The 12531-nt window shown below is 34.5% G+C and overlaps 1 protein-coding gene and 1 long non-coding RNA gene across 2 annotated transcripts; both read left to right on the forward strand.

Annotated features, from left to right (window-relative positions):
• The first annotated feature begins 396 nt into the window (after window positions 1–396).
• LOC136271529 (uncharacterized) lies at window positions 397–938 on the forward strand. Its single transcript, XR_010709431.1, has 3 exons — window positions 397–532; window positions 634–755; window positions 840–938. It is a non-coding gene; the product is annotated as an uncharacterized lncRNA (long non-coding RNA).
• A 1565-nt stretch (window positions 939–2503) lies between these two features.
• LOC117690800 (E3 ubiquitin-protein ligase TRIM71-like) lies at window positions 2504–7027 on the forward strand. Its single transcript, XM_034475496.2, has 2 exons — window positions 2504–2626; window positions 5277–7027. The coding sequence occupies exon 2, from the start codon at window positions 5297–5299 to the stop codon at window positions 6890–6892; it is 1596 nt and encodes a 531-aa protein (XP_034331387.2). The 5' UTR covers window positions 2504–2626; window positions 5277–5296; the 3' UTR covers window positions 6893–7027.
• The last annotated feature ends 5504 nt before the right edge of the window (window positions 7028–12531 follow it).

A 12531-nucleotide genomic window follows, 5' to 3' on the forward strand; every position in this document is an offset into this window, starting at 1 on the left:
ATTTCCTTTTCAAAATATTTCGTGGCAAACAAGTTAAACTTATTCAATGTGTTCATGAATAATTTTATAAAAGACAAAAAGCAAAATTAGATTGATATGTTAACTATTACAACACACATGTAAACAAAAATAATGAGATTCGAGTTTTGATTAAAAAAAAACAAAGAGTTTAAATATTTTAACTCTCTAAAGACGTTTAAATCATGATATTTATTACGGGAAGCACGCGGCCACACTGTGATTCAAACAAACTACACGCAATTCGCTGACAGTTTTAAACGCCTCGTCTCGCTGTCTATAGATTAAAATAATCTGACATATGTCCGTAGACAGTCATTATTAAACAACATATTGATCCTTTACGTATTACAAGACAATAACTTAAACTTCCAATGTGCTGCTTTGTTAATAAACTGCATTGTTATTGGTTCTTATACATTTTTATATATTTCATAATTGTATTTCAATATTAATGCTGTTTCAGGTTCTACCGATCATCTTGTTTTCATCACACTTACAACATTAACCACAGGTATATCTATGCATTTTTATAAATTTCGTACTTATATTTCAATATGATTGCTGTTGCTTGTTTTACATTTTTTTCATCAATAATTATAATTTATCATTTAGGATTAGCATGCCCAGAATGTGACACAAACCTCAACTGTGTTTGGAATCGGACCTGCTCATCTGGAGACGTTTGCATGCTGCTTCAGTATCACAACGATCCACTGACAGTGCATTGTTCTAAGGTAAATTATCGATAATTGCCTTTTGAATGAAGTAATATTTCTGTTGCCTACTTAACTTATTTCAGATTTACCTTTCTTTGCTAGAAACAAGACTGCATTTTTATGAAGACAAATATGCACGACGCGGTGATCAAATGTTGCGAGGATCGTCAATGTGTACATAATTTTATACCATAGAAAAACAATTACAATAAAATAATTGAAAACTATCATATGATTTTTGACAGATGTTTGTTCAAGTATTCAATTTAATGTTTTATTGAGAGAGAGAGAGAGAGAGAGAGAGAGAGAGAGAGAGAGAGAGAGTCGATATAAAATGTCTAATCGTGTACATGTATATAAATATCTAAAAGAGTATAATTCCTCTCTGGTCTTCCTATATCAGATTACCTATTCGTTAAAACATGCTTTCTATATTCGGGGCTTTTATATTACAAATTGTGCTGTCAACACGTTAGGTTACAAATAATGCATATAAATATCTAAAAGAGTATAATTCCTCTCTGGTCTAAAATTAATCCTATATCAGATTACCTAATCGATGCTCAATTGTTAAAACATGCTTTCTATATTCGGGGCTTTTATATTACAAATTTTGCTGTCAACACGTTAGATTATAAATAGTGCTATCAACACTTTAGACCACAAATAATGCTTTCAACAAGTTAAGGTAGCTCCATACTCGTAAAATTCTCTGAGGAAAGTTGAAAAACCGAACTGATTTCGACTTAATAGACTTAAATGTCATCAATTGTTAGAAAAAATATACATGTCATCACACTTTTTGAGATGCCAGATAAACATAAACTAAAGTATATTTTAGCATTAGAAAAATGTATTTTTTTCTGTTAAAAGTAAAATCTTGTGGGCAGAAATTTGTTTTTCTTGTTTAATTTTAATGTCAACTTTATCAGAAAACTAAAATTACAAAATTATTTTTAAATTAATCCTTGGAATAAGAAAAACTATAGCATTTAGACATACAACTGAGAGAAAAGTCAGAAAAAGAGTTATTTCCCCTTTGCATTGATAAAATATATAAAAATTTGGAAATTTAGTATAAAATTATGTGTGAAAATATCTTTAACCTACCAATAATTCTAATTACATCCATGTGATTATATTCACATAAAATAAATAAAACTATCTTGCACAATTTTTAAAGAATTCAAAGTTTTACAAAAAAGTGTGACGTCACAGAACACTGGATCTACTTTAAATTACAAATAGTGCTATCAACACTTTCGATTACAAATAATAAAAATCAAAAAAAAAAGAAAAAGAAATAATATATATATATATATATATATATATATATATATATATATAAACGGCGTATGAATACAAGTTAACGTCGTCAGTAGTTTTAAGATATTTATTATCATTTGATTTCATCAAAGCAACATTTTATTTTTATTTTTGGGAATCGTTAATTAAATCTATCCCATCTAAACTTTCTTTTTTTCGAAGCGGCCTACAGCAATGCTTCTTTCTTAGTATATATACCAGTGTGCTGGATAATTATGCCAGTGCTAAGGTGTTTTTTTGCACCCGTCTATGCTGCATATATTGAAAAATTCAAATATGCAATATGACCATTCAGAGACCATTGCTTAAAGAATAAACAGCCGCTTTTGTTATCATCGCATCTCATCTGTCAGGTGAGACATTTACCTTTCAAAAATAAAATTCCTACAGGAAAATAATTTACAACCGTAACGTACATTTTCTTCAGTACACAGATGATTTAAAAATTGTGTCAAGAGCTAGGACCAGGAAGAAGATAATTCAAATTGTAAACAAGTTTCGGTTTTACAGCAGGTAGCAGCCGTAGCGCGACATTAGGAATTTACGTGCCGTTAGAGAGGAAGGTAAGCAGTTATTTATTGCGTTGACTAAATCTATTTTATACGTGATAGAAAGTCAATTACTTAAGACCTATTTGAACCAACGAATTGCAATATATTAGCTTTGAATTACTGATACGTGATCTCGAGGCTTAAAACGTTCGTGAAAGACGGAGTATTTAGGTATTCTCTCTCAGTCTCTTGGACATACTAATTTGTTGTTCTTTTATCTTGTATATTACATTGATAATATATTATCAATGACGATTTTTAATTGGCAATCTTAAAACAAAAAGCCATAAATGCGTTTAAATATATGACTTTGTATATTACTGATTGTTCAAAGAATTAAAAAGGAATGGCGATTAGAAATTAGAACAATTACTATGGATGATACACACACACACACACACACACACACACACACACACACACACACACACACACACACACACACATATATATATATATAAAGCACAAAGAAATTCTTTTTGGATCATGTGCCATGGAGGAGTGAGCATTCTCTGCTGATCGGTCACACCCGCCGTGTGCTCCTTGTCGTAATCAGGAAAACGGAAAAATCCGTAGACAAATTAAATCAAAATATACTGACAGGTATAGTTCTTTTTATGAAAATCATCAAAAGGTGACCATATATTTTCATTCTTTTATTTCGCTGCATACGTGCAAACTACATACAATCATGCTCTTCAATAGGCCAGGTGATGACAGAAATGAAATAATAATTGACAGAATGGGCATTAAAAAATGAAGTGTTTATGATGTGAAACTGATCAAATGATCAAAAGATGTTGTTACTAATGGAAATCATTATATAAATAGTGCCCGTTTGGGAGGGTAACAGTTGAAATTGACATCCCGAGAAAACCATTGTCATCCGACGCGAAGCGGAGGTTGACAGTGGTTTTCGAGGGGTGTCAATTTCAACTGTTATCCTCCCAAACAGGCACTATTTATTTTGTTATACTGAATGTCTTAATTTTTAAGAAAATGTTACTGCTTTTATATAGGAATAACGTGAATTCCACAGCGAACCGTACGCGCATAATTTTTGCGCATGTAACAATTTTTAATGTTACCCGTTGCTAAGTGCGTTGCTAACGCTGAAGGTAATAGAAAGAATTATGAACTGCGTCTTAACCAATCAGATTTCAGTATTTAACATGAAAGTATAACAACATCAAATAACTGTTGTAGAGAGAGTGATACAAATGCTGTTCTCTCCAAGGAAACTAACTCGTTCGATGTTGATGCTAAGCTAAAAGCAATTTATACCTTTAGTGAAAAATAATATTTTATATATATTTATATTTTAAATAAAAGGTAAGAACCAGTTTTATTTTAACTTTATGTGAAGTATCTCCTCATTTCCATATTTGAATTCATTTCTACAAAGTATTGTGCATTTACTTGAAATGCTGTTCAACCCGAATGCCTGTGAAAAGAAACCGATTTAATGTTTCTCGAGCTGCACATTTCCACACCCCATCGACAGTAGATTAACAATCAAAGAAAAACATGGCGGATAAACACCTTTAGGAATTATTATCAGCATTAACATTCATATACGTATGGAAAAGGGTTCGGCTGTAACTTGGAGAGTACCTAAAGGGGTTATAAAAATTTATGAAACTTTTGCATAGAAAAAACATTATTCACCACAGTGCCTTATCGATATCAGTGTGCACATGACTCAGTAAGCTAGATGGATATCGTGCTCCTGATAACCTATATTTTAGTGACAGGGAGAAATTTAAGTTGCAATATATATTGAACCTTATCTAAACTTTCTTCGTAACTGCAAAAATAGGAAAGTAAATATTTGTTTAACCTTAGGCCCGACACAAATAGAAATGTTTACAACCATTTTATAAACATTTGATCAGCAATTTTATGATTGGGACTTTAACGGACAAATACTTCAACACAAACAAAGATTATCAGACATGGATTTTTATTCAATATTAGGAGGGCTGGATGAATGTAGCCAATTTTACACTGTAATTGATCTCCTTTAAAAAAGAGCGCCATATAGAGTTATAAACCTTATATCATATCAAAAATTTACTGCTATACCCTGTCACGTGTTTTTGCTTTCACCACTTTTTGCTTGATATTTCGATAATCATAAATACCTTGTGCTCAAACTACGTTCATCCACTAATATGAAAAATGTCCAGATTATCTGTTTTGAAACGCCCCCTTTACCGCTTCAGGTTTCAAAACACATCCAAAAATAAAAAGTATACGGGGATTTTGCATTGCATCAGCCATTAATAAGCCCAGATGACAACGAAAAATTGCGCGAGGTATCCCGAGTACTTCCGAATGAAGAAAAGATGTAAATATTTCCCATTGTAAATCTCCGTAAGAAGTTTGTTTTCGTTCCTGTAATTTTTTTATGTGTGAAAAATGAGATACAGGTATTCTAAAATTAAATTCTTTAAAAAATATTCTATTTATAATTTTAAAAGATATCATTCTTACGCATGTATTGATATTTCATTGCGTTGGTTATTTAAATACAGGTAGTTCATTTATGGAACTGACACAATTTCACTCAGGTTTGTTGCTAGAGATTCCTCTCATCTCTGTTTCTAAGACAGTTTTTAAAACGAAAACATTAATTATATGCTCCTTTTTTTATTTTCAGAGAGTGAAATAGACCAATTAATGGACCACTTCAGCGCGCAAGTCGCACAGCAGTGTGACGTATGTCTGACGTTAGTCGCTCAGTGTCACTGTGATGTTTGTCACAAGAATCTTTGTAATGGCTGTGCCATCGATCATTTGTGTAAATCATTGGAAATCAAACGCAAAGAAATAACTCCAGCATCTCTTACCCTATCGTGTTTGGCTGGGAGCCATGCGACTAATAATTCTGAGCAATTCTGTGAAGACTGTGATGTTCCCGCCTGCTCAGCCTGCATGGCGTCCAAACACAAAGGACATAAGGTGATGCGTATACTGAATAAAGGTGGTGTCAAACGAGAGAATTTGAAGAGAGATTTGGAAGAGCTGGAAAGGAGTATCTATCCAAACCATCTAGAAAATGAGTTGACAAAAAAGTCTGAAATAACGCAAGTAACAAAACACTATGAAGAAATGTCTATGGCGTTGGAAAACCAAGAGGAGAAATGGCGTAGAGAAATAGACAACATTGTCCAAAAACTGAAAGCTGATATGGACGAGATGAAGAAAAGCCATCTGGATGTTCTTCTTCAGCAGGAAGACAAAATCGCAAGCAGGATTCTAGAAATCAAAAATTGCATTGCAAATCTAAGGAAATTACTAGACGAGGGTAATTTTTCTCGAGTTACTTCGTATAGATCCAGAAATGCTGAATTCAGAAAATTGCCTTCCATCGTCAGCAAGGTACCTTTGCCGAGTTTTAAGGCACCAGCGATAAATACAGAACAAATTCGCCAGCAATTCGGTTTCTTTTTGCCATTTTCTGAATTAAAGGAGCAAGCTGAATGGCTCACCAAAGCCACCATCAACACAGAATATGGGCGAGTTCGTAGTGTGACTTGCTTAAGCAACGAAAAATTCTGGGTATGTGGTTCAGACAAAATTATGAAACTTTACAACCTTCACGGCGAACTCCTAGAAAAATGCTGTACGAAATCTGGCAATGAACCCTGGGACATAGCAGTGACATCAGAAGGGTATCTTGTGTACACCGATGTTTTTGAAGGTTCAGTTAATATAATGAGGACAGGACAAACACCAGAAGTGATCAGGCCGCGAGACTGGGTGATTTTTAATATTGCAAGGACTTACTCAGGCGACCTACTCGTTACCATGGACTCTGAAGATAATAAACGCTCAAAAGTTGTTCGGTACTCTGGAACCTTAGAAAAACAAAACATCCAATGTGACGACAACGGTCGACCTCTTTATACCACGAGTGAAGTGAAGTATATCAGTGAGAACAGGAACCTAGATATCTGTGTGTCAGACTGTAAAGCCCATGCAGTAGTGGTGGTCAATCAGGCCGGGAAACACCGGTTTACCTACGCTGGTCCTCCCTCTACTACCAAGGGATCATTTAATCCACGCGGCATTGCAACAGACAGCAAGAGTCGGATCCTTATAGCAGATCGAAATAACAACCGCATCCACATCCTTGATCAGGATGGAAAATTCCTCCGATATATAAGTGGCCATGATTTACATCGCCCCGAGTGTTTGTGCGTGGACTCGAGAGACAATATTTTTGTTGGCGAGTTTGGAGGAATGGTAAAGAAAATCCAATGTTTCGTTTGAACAATATATGTCTATATGTTTTTATCTGGCATCGACGGAACCCACGGTCATCCTACTACGATAGCTGACTATGAGCTCACTTGCTGATTTTGTTCTCGTTCAAACGCATGCCGGTTGCGTTTTAACTCCTTTAATATCTGTTTAAAAAAGCTATCACGTGTTGATTTAAATTCAACATGAAATAAGTTAATTGGAATATGAAAATAATAAACTTTTGAATTTCAGATTCAAAGTCAAAGACGTATAAAAATTCTAATACTTATTACTTATTTCAGGAAGATTCATGTATTGTAAGGTAAATCATATATGAGAGTGAAAACCAACCTTCTGTACTATGTATATATCCTCCTGCTAACAATTTAAATAGTCTTAATAGAATAAAAAGTGCAGATATTCGTGATTGATGCTGTACACTATTGTTAATAATGAAATCCGACATTCCTTTCTGATATACCCATATGTATGAGGAGAGAGAGAGAGAGATAAAGAGAGAGAGAGAGAGAGAGAGAAATGATGATGATGTGAATCGGTGCTATTCCAAACTTCCAGTCGTTTCAATAGAGCCAGGCGTTGACCACGGTTGTAAAAGTATTTGGGAGACGGGTTAAAATACTAAATAAATAAGAGCTGATATAAAAGTTCGCAGAAACTTTGGTCATTCGATAATGCAGATTTTTACTGAATTAGGGGACGTTTATTGGTTTTATAAGGTAGCTTATGATATATTCCGCAGGTGGGGAAAGGAATTTCCGACTGGCATAGTCCGTCAAAGATGCAGCATAATCTGGCCGACCTGTGACTGTAACAGGCAAGGACATATTTGAAAGTGATGGCAGATTTGGGTGCACTTTATGTTGAAGCGTATTTTGAAATTAAGTAGGAAAGATTTCTGTCAGATTGATACCACATTTATTGACAGATGACCAAGAACGTGTACGAGTACAAACCGCTGGGCATATGCTAAAAATGTTTCCCAAATTCAAACATTAAAGTTTGCAATTATTGGTGACGAAACATGGGTTCCATTAAAATTAGAAACAAAATATGGCTACCTAGATACGACCTGTAGTTGCCCCCCCCCCCCGCCCCCTCCCCCTTTAAAAAAACGATAAGGACTAAGACGGTTTTCATGGCATATTCATCTCATGTGATGGTCATTTAAATGCTTGTGCGAGAGGGCAAGAGCATTACAGGTTGGTATTACCAATTTAAGATGTTTCTTTAAAAACATCAAGATATATTATAATAAACGATGCCCTGCGTCAGGATTTAGACATATTCATCTACTTCATGATAATGCACTGCATCATTTATTTGAGCTTGTGCAGTAATTTTTGAAGTCGGAGAAGTTTACCATCTTGACACACCCTCCATTATCTACAGATTCAGAGATTGAAACTATGTATTTCGAGCCGCAGAGAATTCTTTGAAGGGATGTACTGTTCATTTCAAATTTTAAGCGGAATCCTTTTAAATACACATTACATATCAAAGAACTTCGTACAACCCAGTAGCAGTTGAGATATTACAAGGCACTGGATAATGTAGATACATCACAGGCACCTGCCGTTAAAAACATTTCCTTTTATAGCAAGATAATTTTCTGTACCTATTATTTAAGTAAATGAAATTATCTTATTATAAAAAGACAAATTTTTAAGTCAGGTGCCTTTGTATACATATAATATTTATTTCAATTGGATTGATGGTTGTAGCTATCGTTTTCTAGTACAACTAGAACCATCCTAATTGGACTAATAACATAGAAAGTCTAATTTCAAATGGGCCAAATGTAAATTTCCCTAATTATAAGTAAATGAAATAATTGAATCATAAAGGTTTGCGACACATAAATCTCTTTTTTGTAGAATAGTAAAATAATCTCCATACAACTTTTTAAGTTAAGAAAGAAGAAAGCAAAAATTGTCAAATTCAAACTAACTTACGTAGTCCCCTTCGTGCATAGAGCATATAAGACCTTCACCGAGGATCTCCATTTCTGTCTGTCTGCCGACATCTGTTGCACCATGCCCAAAGTCCATCCCTAATCTTTCACCTCATTCTCCACTGAACTCCGCCATGTCTCCTTTGGTCGCCCTCTATTTCTTTTTCCATGCGGAGTCCATCTTACGGCTACACAGTAATTCTGACGTTTTCTTTCTCATGACATGGGCGATCCACTTTCATCGTTTTGCTTTTACGCGTCAGATATGGCATCTGTTTGAGTTGTCTTGTACAGCTCTTCGTCGCTGATCTCGTTTGGCAAGAATAGCTTGAGGATCCTCCGGAGGCATCTTGCTTGAAAGGCGTCTGGTTTTTTATTCTTCTTTTCTGGATCCAACTTGCTCTTTACGAATTTGTATTTGTCAGTCACTAATTCCATTCTGTTTAGGATGACTCAACTGAGAACTTTGCTGGTAACTGACAACATTAAATTCGTCTTGTTTTATTTGTGTTAGCTAGGTCTGCTTTCTTTCGTAGTTCCTTTAGCACTGGATTTCTATGATTGATATCGATTGTCAATGACCCATCACATGGAACACACACTATGCATTTCAGACTCTTTAAATAAAGGGCAATATCCAAACATACATTACACACAGAGTTATTGTTCTTACATAATAATCATTACAGTTTCACATTAAGACAAACTTTCCAGTCATTTGGTGCTGTTTCTGTATGCCGAATGGTTTGCAGGATATCAGTCAGAAGCTTACGTGTTAGCACTTCCTCAGTCAAATTCAAAACTTTAAGGTGGAATAACACACCTGGAAAAAGTCACTCGAATTAACAGTAAATTATTTGATTATGACAGATATTATGATGAATAAACTGTACCTATGTCAAATAAGCGAAAAATTTGCAGTTTGGGGATAAAAAATTAATATCTAAAAAATTCAATTCAGTTAGTAACAGCAAAAGCCCCCAATGGATTCGAACTCGGGATGAACGGATCACAAGCCCAACACTTTAACCAGCCGGCTATGAAGTAAGGTACATGTTGCCGTCGATAAAATAATTTTAATATAACGAAATGTCGTTTCGATATGAGGTCAGCCATTCTGTGACGATGTGTTATCCCACCTTAAATACAAATGTATAATTGTAATGAAGTTTTTTTTTGGATTTTGTGGGGTTGATAGCGAAAACGACAAACAGTAAAATAAACAAAACAAAATAAATTGTTTTATTAACAAAACAAATTAAACTAACAGAATATGAAGAGACTCACACTCATAAACACTCACTCTCACTCTCCCACTAAGAAAGAAAATATAACTTTAAAAAGTTAATCAATCAACACTGACAATGAAACAACAGTGAATTAATTTTGAACACATTCAATTGTCAGTATCTATATGAAACAAATAAATGCTTTAAACGCTGGCTAAATATAGGTATAATAGTATGTAAAGGAATAAACCAACAAATCAAAATTACCAATACTGTTATATGTAATTTCACAGAAAAAGTAAATTGGAATGTTATCTGTAATTAAACAATCAATTTTTATCACTAGGTATACTGATAAATCATTTAATCATAAAATAGAATTGAAAGTTTGGCTCGAAATAATTGCAAAAGGCACCCTAAAATAGTCACCACTGGGCCTCCATAGCACACAAAACACGTAAACAAAACGTTCCGTCTCCAGTCCCGGACTCGAAGGTCTCTCACTGGAAAACTATCCACACAGGGCCTCCTAACCATAAACGTTCGTCAAACACGAGCTCCCGTGCGTCCCACTTACGTCACGCGCTGCTCCGTTAATAGTTCTCGGTCCTAGTCCTGTCCCACATATGTTATGCTAAGCCTTCAACTGACGTTTCACCATTTACCCACCGGCTTTAACGGTATAACTATCCATGCACTGAAACAATAATTACCTATTCTAAAACCTAGAGACATACTCATTTATACAACAAAAATAACACATGACCACACTCCGTAAATATACCATGAAACTGACAAAATATATACAAAAACTTACCGGCTGGAGAAAAGCAAATGCCCAAACAGATTCACAGTAATTTATGGCTACCAGTCAACCAGACTAACTTCTGGAACTCGCCAAAATTAACAAACTGGATGACGAATTCAACAACGTGGCCGCACACTTGAATTAGCCACGGCTCTAACTCACCAATCCGGTTATACTAAAAATAGTCCTAATACCGAACACTCTCGATTGACAAATATGGAACACAACTTGGTCCAAAATTGCAACAATTTACACAAACAAAATACAAAAATGAAATAAACTGAATCACAAACTCCCCCATTTCTTTACAAAATTGTCAACATTTTGAAAAAAAATCACCATGAAGTTGGAAGTAAACTAGGATGGTATAGAGAGATAATCAGCCATCTTGTTCTCCTTCCCTGCAATGTACCTCACGATGAATTTGTACTCTTGCAGAACAAGGCTCCACCGTAGAAGTCTCGGATTTTCTGACCTCATCGTCTTCAACCATTGTAGTGCCCGATGGTCAGACTCTATAACAAATTATCTGCCATACAGATACTTACTTAATCGTTTGATAGCCCACACTATGGCATAGCATTCCTTTTCTACTGTAGCAAAATTTTGTTCTCCTGGCAGTAAATTTTTGCTAAGATAGACAATGGGATGACGTTCTGCTTCCTTCTCCTGTAAAAGTACAACGCCTAGACCCCTATCACCTGCATCAGTCTGCAAAATAAATTCTGCATTGAAATCACGGTTCCATAATACCGGAGCACTTACCATATCCTGTTTAAGCTGCTTAAAAGCTTGGTCATGTTCAACTGTCCATTTTACATGATTTGGTTGATTCTTTCTAGTCAAATCTGATAATGGAGCTGACTTAGTCGAGGAATTAGGAATGAACTCTTTACGTTCGGAGTACTATTCAAATGAATAAAATACAAAGAAGGTAAAACATTTCATCGTATTTGATTTAAACCCATATATTGTACACAATAATTCTTTAATTACCAAGCGAATCCATGTTTTCTTAACGAAGAAAATGATCGGGATCTGTAATCAACTAACGCGGGTGAAATATTGCAAAATATGACAAAATACTGGACAAAATACAGCGCATTTACTATAAAGAACATTTACTATATACAAGTATGATTTAAAGTGTTAAAATGGCTTTGGCTTTTGTGTTCTGATAAAAATGTATATACAATGTGGCCCAGCTTTAATACACCGCTTAAAAGCAAACAGAGTCAAAGTAAAAGCTTCTGTTTAAAAAGTGATGCATAAGGCTATGCCAACTTAAGACACTCAAGAAAAAGAAAGATCATAATTTTTTTTATTCAGGATAAAACGATACGCTTCACACAAAGGTCAAACACAATGTAAATAAAAGAAAAATATACATATATTTACATCCAAAGAGTGGGTTTTCTTTTTTTCTTACAATATGCATAAAACTGACAAGACTGAAATCAGTGCAAGCCAGCTCCATAAACAGCAATTTAAAAATCATTTAACTATGCATGAATATAAATTCATCTAACTTCTACAAGTTTCCTTAAAAATATTTTTTTGAACAAATTATATAATACATGTATATGATATTGTCATCTTGGTGGAAATAACTTTACTAAATATCAATAATAAACGTAAAGTTTGTCATTCTTTTTTT

Source organism: Magallana gigas, chromosome 9, assembly GCF_963853765.1.
Source record: "Magallana gigas chromosome 9, xbMagGiga1.1, whole genome shotgun sequence".
NCBI classification, from domain to species: Eukaryota; Metazoa; Mollusca; class Bivalvia; order Ostreida; family Ostreidae; genus Magallana; species Magallana gigas.

Bases quoted from the DNA above. Each gene is read 5' to 3' on its own strand.
- LOC117690800 (XM_034475496.2), top strand. From the start codon at position 5,297: ATGGACCACTTCAGCGCGCAAGTCGCACAGCAGTGTGACGTATGTCTG.